Below are 13,325 nucleotides of genomic sequence, written 5' to 3' on the forward strand. Positions count from 1 at the left end.
AAAATCTTCTTCAAAATTAACAGACATATTGTTCAAGTTTTAAATTGGGTCTTGAAGAATTCCTAGAAATTCCTGAACAATAATAAAAAGAATACCAATTTTTTATTGCTAAATATATTATGTTATTCTATAGTAAAGTTTTAGCTGAATAGAATAGCAGACTAATAAAGCCTCTCTTATAGCAGAATACCAGGATACGTTGCGTCTCCGTAAATAGAGATGTCGCAGTGCGCTGATTGGCCGGACAGGTTAAAGGCTGCGATTAAGGGCCGGGGCAGCAGGAGATAAGCTGAGAGGTGGCATGTTGTGAGACAGGAAAAGCGCGGCACAACGGAGCGGCTAACGGACACCCGCCGCTGAAAGGAGCTCGGCATGGGGCGTGAAATCTCCTTTCTGCCCCGTGCCAAAGAGACGCATTACGGCCCAACATCCACACAATGCAGGAAACAATCGGAAAATTCAGCCTCAGCGCTATGAAGGAGGGGGGCAGTCTGAGGCCTGGGAATAGGTGGGCTACACTGCTGTACTGAAGCAGCACAACATAAAACATTAAAATAATAAATAAAGAATAAAAATAATTTTAATTATACATATATTTCCCAAAAAATTCCTAGAGAGCAGAGGTTTAAAAGTTACGAAGGAAGAAAACAACGTATGTCAAAAAAAATACAGAAGTGGTTTAATATAATTTTAAAACTGCTTTAAAAAAAAAAAAAATATTATTACTTTATGCTACTGAAATTGTAAAATTTGATTTATTCTAATATTTAGAATTAGAATTACAATTATTACGAATAAAAAAAAATGCCAAAATAAAATCACATAAAATCCTAAATCCATTTAATTAAATTACCCTGTAACAATTTTACTGCCCCAATTTTTGGACTATATATTATTATGATCAATATAATGACAATCATTACAATTTCAAAACAAATGACTTACTATTATATAATTAAATAAATGACTTAATAAAACAATCACAGTTAGTGAAAATGACATAAACAGAGCAGCCTGATGACGTGTGTGACCACAAACCGTAGTGAGTTAGTATGTGTGTGTGTGTGTGTGTGTGTGTTATTGGGGTGATAATGCTTTGTAAGAAGACAGTGTGTGTGTTTGTGTGTTTAGAGACTACATAACAGGAGGCTTGTGTGTGTGTGTGTATGTGTGTGTGTGTGTGTGGTTGGGCTCGGGTGCAGACGGGCCGTTCTCCTCAAATAAGCTGGGAGAAGGCCGGCTGTCACTATAGCACCACCAATACCACAGTACATGCTCAAATTAACACACACACCAACACACATTTAAACACACACTCTAACCTAACACAGACTACCTTTGGGCTAGACACACTTTAGAAACACATCCAAAATGAATTTTAAAATTTGGGAATTACTCTAATTAATCATGAATAGTGATGTTCCTTAAGGTCATAAACCACTGGACACATATGTATATAAATCAAATAAATAAATGTGATAATTACAATTACATTAAATCTATACACAAATATGTATAAGATAAATCGAAGAAAGACAAATACACAGTCATTTGTAATATATTTCAAAATATAAAAGCATAAAAGCAGCACTTCTTCCTGTCAAGTGTGTTTTTGTGTAAGTGTGTTTACGTGAGTGTGTGTGTGTGTTTAAGTGTGTGTGAGAGCGAGAGTTTGCTCAGGTAAATCTTTACCCAACTGTGTATTTATTCACTGCTGGAAGTGTCTCAGTTCATGTGGGTGTATGCTGTATGTTTATTTGCCTTAAAACAAAAATAGGTATATAAGGTGTGTGTGAAGGTATGTATGAATATGTGTGTATTTGCATTTAATGTCATTTAAAGGAAATAAATAATCGTGCATGTGCGAACATGTGTACAAGTGTGTGTGTTTGTGTGTTCAGGTGTGTTTGTGTGCCACACTGACCTGGCGAGTGGACGAAGTAGGCCAGGTACAGGTCCAGCTCCTTGACGGACACGCCGATGTGGTGCGGCTGCACGCACAGGCCGTGGTTGGTGCACTGCGGCGACTTGACCAGCCGCTCACCGTCCGTGCTCTCCAGCGGGCTGCCCTTGAACAGGATGACCATCACCAGGTCCAGCCGCCACACCTTGTCGGCCTGCCGGAGGCAGTCGATGCGCCGGATCTTGCCCTTCTGGTCGGGGTTGGAGAGCACGCAGCACGGCGGCTTCTTCCCCGTGATGGTGAGCACAAAGTCCTCGCGGAACTCGGGCCGGATGTCCTTGCGGAGCTTGGCCAGCAGGCGAGACGCCCACTTCTGCTTGATCTCGGGCTTCTCGCCCAACAGCTCGTCTTTGACTGCGCGCTCCTCGTCCTTGGACATGCGCTTCTCGTGCTTCTTGAAGTACTTGCGTTTGCGGGCCTGTAGGTTGAACCAGGTGTAGGAGAAGGCGCGCACGTGCGGCAGCAGCGCCTCGATGAAGGGATGGAACTCATCCTGGAGGAGAAGAAGAACAGAGAGAGAGAGAAAGAGAGAGAGGGAGTGTGTGGTGAGATTTTCTACCAAACATGAATGGCAAACGAGAACGAACGATTAGATTGAGTTGGGCTAATTCTAAATACTGTGGAAAACTGTGGAAATAAACCAAAAAAATGTACATAAAATACTAAAAACTAAAGTTGCAACATAATTAGAAGTATTATTACACAGAGGATAATAAGATGCATAGGATGCATTAACGAAAAAAAAATAAAAAAGTTAAAATACGTATAGCAAATCCAAAGCTAAAAATCAGACATGCATTAAAATGTACAAATGCTAAAACTTTAAATCAACACAATCGCAATTAAATCAGTTTCAAAATTATCCGCATAAAGGAATTCCGTATTTCTGCAATTCCATAACTCCACAATTCCACGATTAAAGTACGACCCGTCCCCCTCCAGTCAGTTCAGGCCAAGACAAGCTTGGCGATCCCTGATGGCAACACAAGCCCCATTCAGCTCTCCAATAATACCTTCAGCACACAGCGCTCAGTGACAAAGCCCAAACCGCGCCACGGCGCCCCCGTGCCAGGGCCACCGTGCCCCAGCCCCTCGCCGCCAAGCCTGGCCACCACCAGACCGCGGTCGAAGCGCGCCGCCTCAACACCTGCCATCGCAAGCGCTCTCCGGGCAGCCAGCGGGCAGCAGAAGTCCAGGCATGTTCAGCTCAATACCACCAAGAAATAGCGGGCGGGCAGGCAGACAGACAGGCAAGCACCATCAAACTCACACACTGCAGCTAAAAAGAGGTAGAAGGAGGAAGAGCTGATAGTTACCATGTTGCACTCTCATCATAAATTTGGCACGATGTTCAGAACGGGGAGGGGAAAAAAAAAATCCGCCCGAACCAGTCCTTCACCGCTCTCTGCCGAAGCAACTGCTGGTTTGGCAGCGATTGAAAAAAAAATCTGACGCAAAGTGAAAGAACTTGAGGGGGGAAAAAAAAATTACTTAATTTTTTTTGGAAGAATGCGGAAGAGCGAAAGTTCCAGATACGGAAACAGAAGCGCCAAAATCTAACCTATCCTAAATTTGTTTTCAATTTAAAAACAAATTACCAAAACAAACCAATTTTTTTTTTTTTTTAAACAAAGTCAAATTCAATTAAATCTAAAAAAAGACAAAATTTGTCAAAAATGTGAATACAAATATAAATCAAATTTAAACAAACAAAAAAATTAGAAATTAAAAAAAAAAATTAGAAACTAAACTGAACAACTGGAAAAGTCAAAATACAAAAGAAAAAAAAAGGTTGCCGAATTTTTTCTTACGAAAAAAAAAAAAACAAAGAGAGAGAGAAAGAAGAAAAAAAAAAGTCACAAAATGAAGCCAGACAAAAAAATCCTTGGCAGATCGTAATTGGTAGTGGTGTGTTTGCTTAGATCTTTGAGTCCAGCAGAAGACTCCGAAACAGAGAGAGAGAGCCACACACACACTTAAACACACAAACACACACGTATGCGAGTACACACGCACAAACACACGCGCACACACACTCTCACTCTCTCTCCCTTCGTAAAGAAGGGGGGAGCTGGCGAGAGCGTAGCGCAGAATATGGGGAGGAAAAAAAAAAACAGAGAGAGGCGAATCAATGTTGGACGAGCTCGTACGACCGCTGGCAAACCCAAGTGCTGCTTCTTTTTTTCCCCCCCTCTCTCTCTCTCTCTCTCTCTCTCTCTCTCTCTTTCTCTCTCTCTTTCGCTCATTCACTCACTCACTCTCTCTCTCTCGTCCTCTCTGCGTTCGTTCCCTAACCATTGCCTGAGTCTTTGCCAACACAAGTAGGGCCCACCTATTTGGCACCAAGATGTGTGTAGCCCAGCCAATGCGTTAGCTTCAAGAGCTGAAAGGGAGGGAAAAAGAGAAGGGGTGGGGGGACTGCCGGAGAGAGGGAGTGAACGAGAGAGAGGGAGGGAGGGAGAGAGAAAAAGGGAGGGTGAGCTATATAAAAAAAGAGGTAGAGTACGCAGTCCATTTCGATTGGGCACAAATTACCAATCTGACAAGTTCCTATCTGCCATCGAGGCAAAGTTCAGGCGACATGCTGCCCTCCTCACGCACCAATCCCGTCGCTGCCGCTGCGGTCACAGTGGTTTCCTTTCCTGACGCGGTAAAGTTGGCGGCCACTAAACCCGTCACCACTTTCCTTCCACCCCTTCCCTCTGTTTCTCGTTGGCCAAGTCCCAAATGCCCCCCGAACTGGACTTACAGTGCACTATTTGGGTGCAGAAGCCATCATTTTGTGCCCTACGATACGTAGTGCACTACGTAGGGGAGAAGGAGTCATAGATTTGAGATCCAGCCTCTCTCTCTCTCTTTCTCTTTCTCTCTCTCAGTCCCTCTCTCTCGCTCTCAGTCTCACTCTCTCACGGTTTGCGTAATGCCACCTTGGCACAGGGCGATGGGAGAAGGCGCACAGCTCCCAAAAACGTCCCAGCAGACCCCACAGCCGGCAGCTGCTCCCGGAATTAGCGCCCCGAAACAAAGCCGTGGGAGAGCGCCGCCCGCGCCCCCTCTAACACCCCCATGCACCCCCCCATCCGTACCACCACCACCCCCACAAACAACGCCGGTGCACTCCTCTCCGATTCACAAACAAACATATGCCATGCTCAACCATCTCACCACCCGACACGGTCGGCATTATTAGACAGGCTCAGAATGAGTAGACTTCTGTAGTCACCTACCAGACCGCCAGCTAGAATATGACAAGTCGTGGGCACTGTTATTAGTATTGCAGAGTAAAAAAAAGTAATCTGAAAGAAAATTTTCATTGATTCATGCTTTGTGTGCACTTACATTAAATGCACAAAAGTAATGGGACACATGGGACACACACATACACATCACTATATAAATCTATAGACATCAGTGTATCAATGTGGAGTTGCTTCCCATTTTATCTCAAACAGCAGGTAGGTTTCAGGTAGGTAATAAAATCTAAAGAACCTTAAACTCAAGATCACTGCAATCAATCCACTATACTGTCCACTGTTTGTAATAATTTAGCCTTCCATTACATTTTCATAGTTTCATATAGGTGAATCTAAGTGGCAAAGAGACTAAATAAAACACCCAAACTAAATGATTAAGAGCTGTGTCCCAATTTATTTGTCTATATCATGTATCAGATAGCTGCCTATAGCTGTGGATGCGAGCAAAAGCGGAAGGAAAGAACAACAACAACAAAAAAATCACAGTGACATTTTTAATACATTTGAAACAATGACTGACTCTTAGAAGCTTCTCCCACAAAGTCAATTCATAATGCTCCTACATAACAATTTAAGCAAAAGTGAACATGAGCCAAAAGTCATGGGATAGCAGCATGTATATTGATCACTGTTCACTAAGTGCTACCTCAGGATATCGCTTTGGGGCACCCAAAGATGAAGTGTCAGCAGAATTAAATGTGTTCTGATAGGCCTGATAGTGGGTGCCAGTCCCTTGTCCCATGACATTTGGCACATCAGTGTAAGCAAACAGAAATGGTGTACACTTGTAGACACGGTTTGAACATCACAGTGTTTAACACAGACAAAATCAGAACTGACAGATAAACCTTTTGTCATTTCACAGAATCAACAACTATCAATTTCTAAAGCATCAAACAATCAGTGGAAGCCGTTTTCTCTTTTCTACAGAAAGACAGCAATATGACCAAATTTGGCCAGACATCATTTGCTGTTGTAGAACGGCGTAAATCTCACATTCAGCGCAGACGCTAAACGTCTCTAGATGTTTGGTGCTGCGGCTCGTCATCAGACTCAATACAAAGTCCATGTTGTTTTTATTTGATAAACACTGCCTCCAGCATGCAAACCTAAATCACAGCGGCCCGGTTCAGACATGGCAGATGAACTACTCTGTCAAAACGTCCAAAAGAATACACAAACCATATGCTTTCCGCTTTTCCAAATCCGCAGACTGTTCTGCTACTGAGAGAATTTCATGCAAAACGCAAAATACCAACAACTGCACACCGAGGACAACAGGTCCTTCTGCATGAACACCAATCAAAAAATACGCCAACAAGATGAACACAGCTGCTTTAAAAAAAGACAAGCACACTCTACATATAGACATATAGACATGACAAAGGTTATGGGACAGCAGTATATACGCTGATCATAAAGCGCTGGGTCTATCATGTTAATTACATTATCAACTTATCGATACTTATCGCTCAATAAATAGACATACCTCAATAATATGTGATAATCTTATCATGTACTGTGCTCATTTGTTTGTTTGTTCACATATATAACAGTGAACAGTATTTTAGCCAGCCATGTAATTTGCACTCTGTTCTGGGTAAAATGCTGTAGTGCCCGATGCAGTCCTCCTGGTGGACGGTGGTTTCCGGTTGAGAGTATGCTGTGCGCTATTGGTTGCTGCTTCTCACCGGTGCAGATGAGGGCCGAGTATAAATGGTTGTGTGTAAAAACATGATTATAAGCGTCCTTGAGTTTCTGGAAAGTCGCATTATACGTGTAACTTCATTCATAATGACTGTAACAAGGGTCTCTAGCAGAAGAACGATGAACTGCAGTGTTCTTCAGGTTCCATAAAACATGGTAAAAGTCATGGGACACAATACCAGTTCCTCTGCCATGTGGCATATCAGTGCACAAACCCACGCAATCCTACCAATCCCTGCTCTTCAAATACCAGGTTGTCATAAACATGCAAATCTTTTGCAAATCCAATAGGCGGGCCACAGTGCTGGCTGAAGTGTGTCGTTACAATACTGGACATAGGCAGCACAGTGGGTGATAATTAGGGCTGCACAATAAACTGTCAAATTACTAATGAATTGTTTTAAAAAGTTTGTGCTGCGTACAAAGAAAGATTTGTACTATTCTCATTTTACAGTACATGTCAATATCTACCAGATTAACTATTATTTACCCAGCACAATTAGTTTTACTCTATTCATTGTTACATACTGGATGATTCAGGTAATAAAAAAATCCTGTTTTTGTTAAAATCCCAATTTATATCACAGAGCAACAATATATCACAATGTAATTTTTTTTCCAACATCGTGCAGCCTAGTGATAAGGTCAGTGATAATGAACAGACATGTATAAAGTACTAAAGAAAAAGTATATGAGCTATCAAAAAAGTAACTTGAGTAGAAGTTGAAATGTTCTTTAAGCTCCACACTTAAAAACTGTGTAAGTAATTCAGCCAAAAGAGAGGCTAAACAGAATAGAGAGCAAGCCATTAGGATATTTTAACCAATTCGCAGTAAAAGGTCACTAGTTGGAGGTGTTGAAGGTGCTGAAGGTGTCGTTTCTGGTTCTTCTCTTTTAGAAAAAACGATTTAAAGCTTAAGTGTTCTCAATGCAGACAGGCAGCAGAGTGAAAGGAGCAGCGAGGTCTAAGATCAGCTTGTTCTCTTGATTCACTCAATGCAGAACATCTACCACTCTGGTTTAGTAATAATGTGGGTTTGGAATGATTTATAATTTTTTTTTATAATTCTAACGAGTAACAATGCAGCACATAAATGTAAAAATGTATTGGAGTAAAAATAGTGAAGTAAAAATAATATTTCAGTAGATACAGATAAAGAATTTAAGTACTTAAGTACAGTAGTCAAGTAGTTCTGGGGGCTGGTTCTTATTATTTGTGCAAACAACAAGACAAACAAGCAATTCACATCCACATTCAATACAGGAGGCTCCACAGGAAAATCCCACAGTTTAGTGCTTTCAGCATTCTTTAGTTTCAATGGAACAAAGTTGGCAAAAGTCATGGCACACTATACTAGTTCCTCTCTCATGTGTCTCATATGGCATGTCAGTGTACAACCGAACGCTAAAACAGATCCATTTCAGCCGACGAACTCACACGATTCTCCAGATCCCTGCTCTTCAAATACCAGGCTGTCATACACATGCAAATCCCCCGCGAATCAAACGGGCCGTCCGCAGCGCCGGCTGAAGTGCGTCCCCATAATAGCGGCTATACAAATCCACCTGTCACAACGCAAACATCCCCCCCTGCTTTATTTACCTTAAACCTCTTCATTACTGGGATCTCTTTCAAATGCCATTCAATGTGTCAAAACCAGCACCTGCTTAAGGTCTTTTGTAAGATGCTAATTGAAGCCCAACCTGAGGCGAGGAGCATTTGTTTATGAATGCGCTCGGTTTAGATGCTGGCAGCGCCCATATGTAAGGCAAACCGTCTGCTTTAGTCCTGTACGAGATACGGCCATTAATGGCTCTTGTTAGATCACTAGAGCTGAGCAGAATGTGCACTTGAAGTTTTGTGATGTTTGTGTTGCGGGTTCAGCCGTAGCGGTTTCTTCTGGAGTGGTGTTTATAGCTATAACAGATTTATAGTGTTAAGATGTGGGTTCATGTTCTGACACAAAACACCAAATGTGGCTATGCTGCAGTTATATGGCAATATGGCTATCGTTATTTCATGATAAATTACATTAATATGCTTTACAGGGTAGGGATATGATTAGTGCTGAGCAACTGCAAGCGAAATATGCCATCACTGCTTCTGTTTTATCTTTAATTTGATAACAAAAAGCAAATATTGTGATATACAGTGTACTACAAAGATTTCTCTATAACTTTGTCTTTAAATGTTGCCTGGTCACAGCATTGTGATTGGGATTTTTTCCATTGAAAGGTGAATATAGTCTATGAACCTTTACAGAGAAACTGACCCACTATGTTCAATTTTTATTAAGACTTATTGCTAATAGAATAGGATTCTCCAGAGCAGATAAACATGAACCTATTGGTGCCATGGCTAATGCCAGGCTTGGGCTAGAGGGGAATTAAAGCACAGTGCAACGATGGAGCTCCATCCAATACTTTTTGGATCGGATTAGTTGTGGAGTTGACAAACTCTTGTCTCTGAATGCAATCAAATCCTCACAGTAAACATATTTCAACATCTAATACAGACCAGGACATTGTACGACCTGTGGGCCACATCCTGTCCTTTAGCTTTTGATTACCAGTACTTTGCGTAACAACCTTAAAAATTTAAACCGGAATTCAGTGCACTTGTTTAATCCCCAAACAGACTGGATTTCTCTCACTGAACAAGAAAAACTAAATGAGACAATTCAACTATATATCAAAAAGCCACAGTACTTTAAGTAGTATTAAGTGAATTTAATGCTAGTATTTACTGAAAAGACATGAAAATTCTGTTTCAACCTGTGTATGTCAAGGTTTATTAAATATTGGTATAATATTGGTGTTTTTACTATGCCTACTTCACATTTTGTTTACTTATCAAAAACATATACTCACTGCATTTACTAGAGATGTATAAAGTACCAAAGACGCAAACTTAGAGTAAAAGTACAAGTTCTCTATTAAAAAAGTGACTTGATTAAAAGCTAACGTATTCTTTAAGCTCCACGCTTAAGTGGAAGTACTAAAGTATTCAACATTTTTTGTATTTAAGTAGTTTAACTATTGCAAGTAGTTTATTGTAAAATGTAGTACAGAAATCAGTGGAAAGTTCTTCTCATAAGATCAGCTTGATCTCTCAATTCACTCAATTATGAGCAGCTTCATTAAACCCAGTGACAGAGGTGCAGAACATCTACTGCTCTGGCTTTAGTAATGATGTGGGTTTGGAATGATTTATAACATTTTTATAATTGACCATGCAGCTCATAAACAATGTATTGGAGTAAAAGTGAAAGAAAAAATAATACTCCAGTAGATACAGATTGATAAAGCATTAACTCAACAGAACTTGAGTGAAATGTCCCAACTAAGCTTCTTTAGTATATTTACATTGTTCTTTATGTAAAATACACTCATTTTTCATGGGCATATGTGCAGCTGAAACACTAGGGAGCCTAGTGCATCCCACATTATATTATCAACACTAACATTTTATTACTTTAACATTATAGTCATTATGGCTTTTATTTTTTTTTTTGCACTATAAGACTAAGCTTTTTTCTTTATTGGCTTAATTTTTTCCTCTTACATAATTGTTCTTATATACTTTAAATAGTTCTGAAACCAATACTTTTTACACTTTTATTCAAAAAGTAAAAAGCTTGAGTTGATACTGCAACAGAAGTATTTTAAACCCTAGTATCTATACTTCTACCTAAAGAGTAATGAATGTGAATACTTTTCACACCACGTATTAATTTAAGGACTTATACACTTTGCACTAATGAAAAACATCTTAATATCATTAAAACTCCTGAGAAAAACCACATACAAGTGAGACTGTAAAAAACAGCTGTAATTAAACTGCGAGTTAAAACAGCTGCGCTGCGCAGCGCCCTTTTTTTGCGCTGTTTCTGAAGCTTTAGCGGAGGGACGCGCGCGAGAGCTGAATAGCGGGCTGGGCCGCAGCGCACGCGCCGCTATTTACTACTATTAGTCTATTGGACACACGTGATACTAATATATAAAAAAAATCACCCTCGCTTTAGATTACAGTGCTTATTATACTAATTTCATTTTTATTAACATTTTAAACAAATGCTTTTCGGTTACACTATATTTTCTGCATATCAAAGTAACATTAAGAAGTAATACAAATATTTAGAGATTAATAAAAAATTTAATTGTGTTCACAGTAAAATAAGTAATTGATGTTAAAATTAATGTTAGAATGTTAATGTTGAATATAATGCACAGCGAATGTGCTATTAGTGATTATTTAACACATTTAACACTTTAAACATTAAACACTGGTCAGTGTATTACTGTGTGATATATTAATGTGACTTTAAAGAACACTTAATACTGCATCTGTAGGCTATACTTATACAAAAGCAATGTTTTCAGATTACATTTTCTTGCATATTATACTACTATTTATTGTGCACTGTTTATGAAATTATTTTTAAAAAATCACATCAGGTTTATGTATGTTTTATTATTATTTTTTTTTTTTTAGATTTCAATCAGCTGTTTTATATCTAAAATTTATTTTTATTCTATATTTGATTTGTTTCACTTTCGCTTTATTGAATGCATTTATTTATTTATTTAACACGCTCGCGACCACTGCTCAATTTCATTGTTCTCATTGTACTTGTGCAATGACAAAAAGAGGAATAAAGGAATCTGTCTCTCTGTCTTTCTGTACAACTGTTTTATATTTAGAACTTTGATTTTAGTAGCTAAAATTAAGCTTTCTCTGCTTTAAATATAAAGTAAAAACGATGGAGATGCTAAATAAAAACACATTTTAGCGATTTAAACGCAAAACAGACGCGATTTCTGTGCATTTTGTTGTATTTAAGTTTATATAAAATCAGCATATACTAATTGATGTACTGAAGCGGGAAGCGGACAGTCCACTCTAAGCTCTAGCTAATCCCAACTGACTGGACAAACCCTGAAAAAAGGGGTTAATGGGTTTAAAAAGCGCGGATCCGCCCGGTGTTCTATCGATTTAAGCAACCTTGTCAAACTAGGCTACCCTAGAGTATATATATAGGTAAAATACAAGATATTACAACAATACTCGCAGTAAAAGTATCGGTATGATATTTGAATAGCCTAATCGCTGTATCAGGATAAAGTTAATATTTATATTAAATATATTAGGTAATTAGAAACCGTTTTTGTTTAGTTTTTATTATATATTTTACACGTTTTTAACATTCAAGTAAACTATGACAGTGAACCCGTCTTGTACAATGCACCTGAGAAAAAAATATTTCCTAAACTATCAGAAAAAACACATAAAAACAGTAAAAATGAGAGTCTAACGCATGCGCAGAGCCGCTAAGTAGCACAAATCGATGGGTAGCACAACTCGACAGAACACCGGCCCTCAGAGCCGCTACTGAAGACGGGCGGGAGGCCTGATTCGGGTCCAGTTATAGTTCGGAAAATTAATACCAGCTCGCAATTAATACCAGCACTAATACTCCCAAACACCTCCAGCATACAACCGACTAACGGCGGATATCTGCCCCAGAGAGAATATCTATATCTATACATATAAATAAATAAAAATTAAACTCCGAGGCATGAAATATACCGTGAATAATGTATAGGATGTGAGTAATTTCACAGCCTGCGCTATATAAATAAATAAACAAATAAATAAATAAATAAATAAAACCCTCGCGTGGCCAAACTCATTAGCTAATATATTTTCCTGGCATAAACTCCCCCGGATCCATATGCAGCCGGAGAAATCAGGCTTTTGTTGAAATGGAAGAGACGTGGCCCGCGTTCATCCCTGATTAGCTCACGGGAGACAACAGCACTGTTTTTACACAGCCTACACATCTACAGCACTTTCATACATTCACCCATAACACACAAAACACAAAACACCAAACACACAGCTCAATTAAACCCAGATACATCTACATCTACTCATATAGGATAGATCCATAATATTGTATATAAATATTTTAGCACTGTTGGCTGCCTTGACAGAATATTTAGAAATGTATGAAACAAAACTTTACAAAGTCTTCATGCTTCTTTCAATAGTTTGTTACTAATAATAATATTAGTAACTAAGCTGATAATAATTAATAACTAAGATGATGGTTAAATTATGCTATGCTAGCAATAGATACAATTGTCTTGCATCTTAAAGGCTGTTGTCAAAAAAATAACCTAATTAAAAATGCAGAACATTTCATTATCTCACAAAAGTTTTACTTTCTTTTACAAAATATTGCCTTCGCTTGCAAACTTTTGCCTACAAAAGTTTTGTTACCTTACAAATGTTTTGCTTTTCCTCAAAAACTGTCGCAAAAAATTGCATCTTTTCTTAGTGTTTTGCATTTTCTCGCAAAATAAAATGCATTTCTCACTAAATTTTTGCATTGCCT

General features: G+C 39.0%; 1 protein-coding gene across 9 annotated transcripts in view; it reads right to left on the bottom strand.

Annotated features, from left to right (window-relative positions):
* The window catches only part of nfixb (nuclear factor I/Xb), a 230,914-nt gene that overhangs the window by 139,035 nt on the left and 78,554 nt on the right, over positions 1 to 13,325 (bottom strand). For 7 of the 9 annotated variants that reach the window (XM_022665032.2, XM_022665028.2, XM_049467640.1 and 4 more), the window contains one exon: positions 1,925 to 2,456. In XM_022665032.2, the coding sequence (XP_022520753.1) occupies positions 1,925 to 2,456 (532 nt within the window). Of the gene's footprint in view, positions 1 to 1,924; positions 2,457 to 2,976; positions 3,201 to 3,279; positions 4,118 to 13,325 lie in introns of those variants that run through there. The other 2 variants (XM_049467639.1, XM_022665026.2) reach the window with 2 other exon arrangements.

The sequence above is a fragment of the Astyanax mexicanus genome, chromosome 19 (assembly GCF_023375975.1).
Source record: "Astyanax mexicanus isolate ESR-SI-001 chromosome 19, AstMex3_surface, whole genome shotgun sequence".
NCBI lineage: Eukaryota > Metazoa > Chordata > Actinopteri > Characiformes > Acestrorhamphidae > Astyanax > Astyanax mexicanus.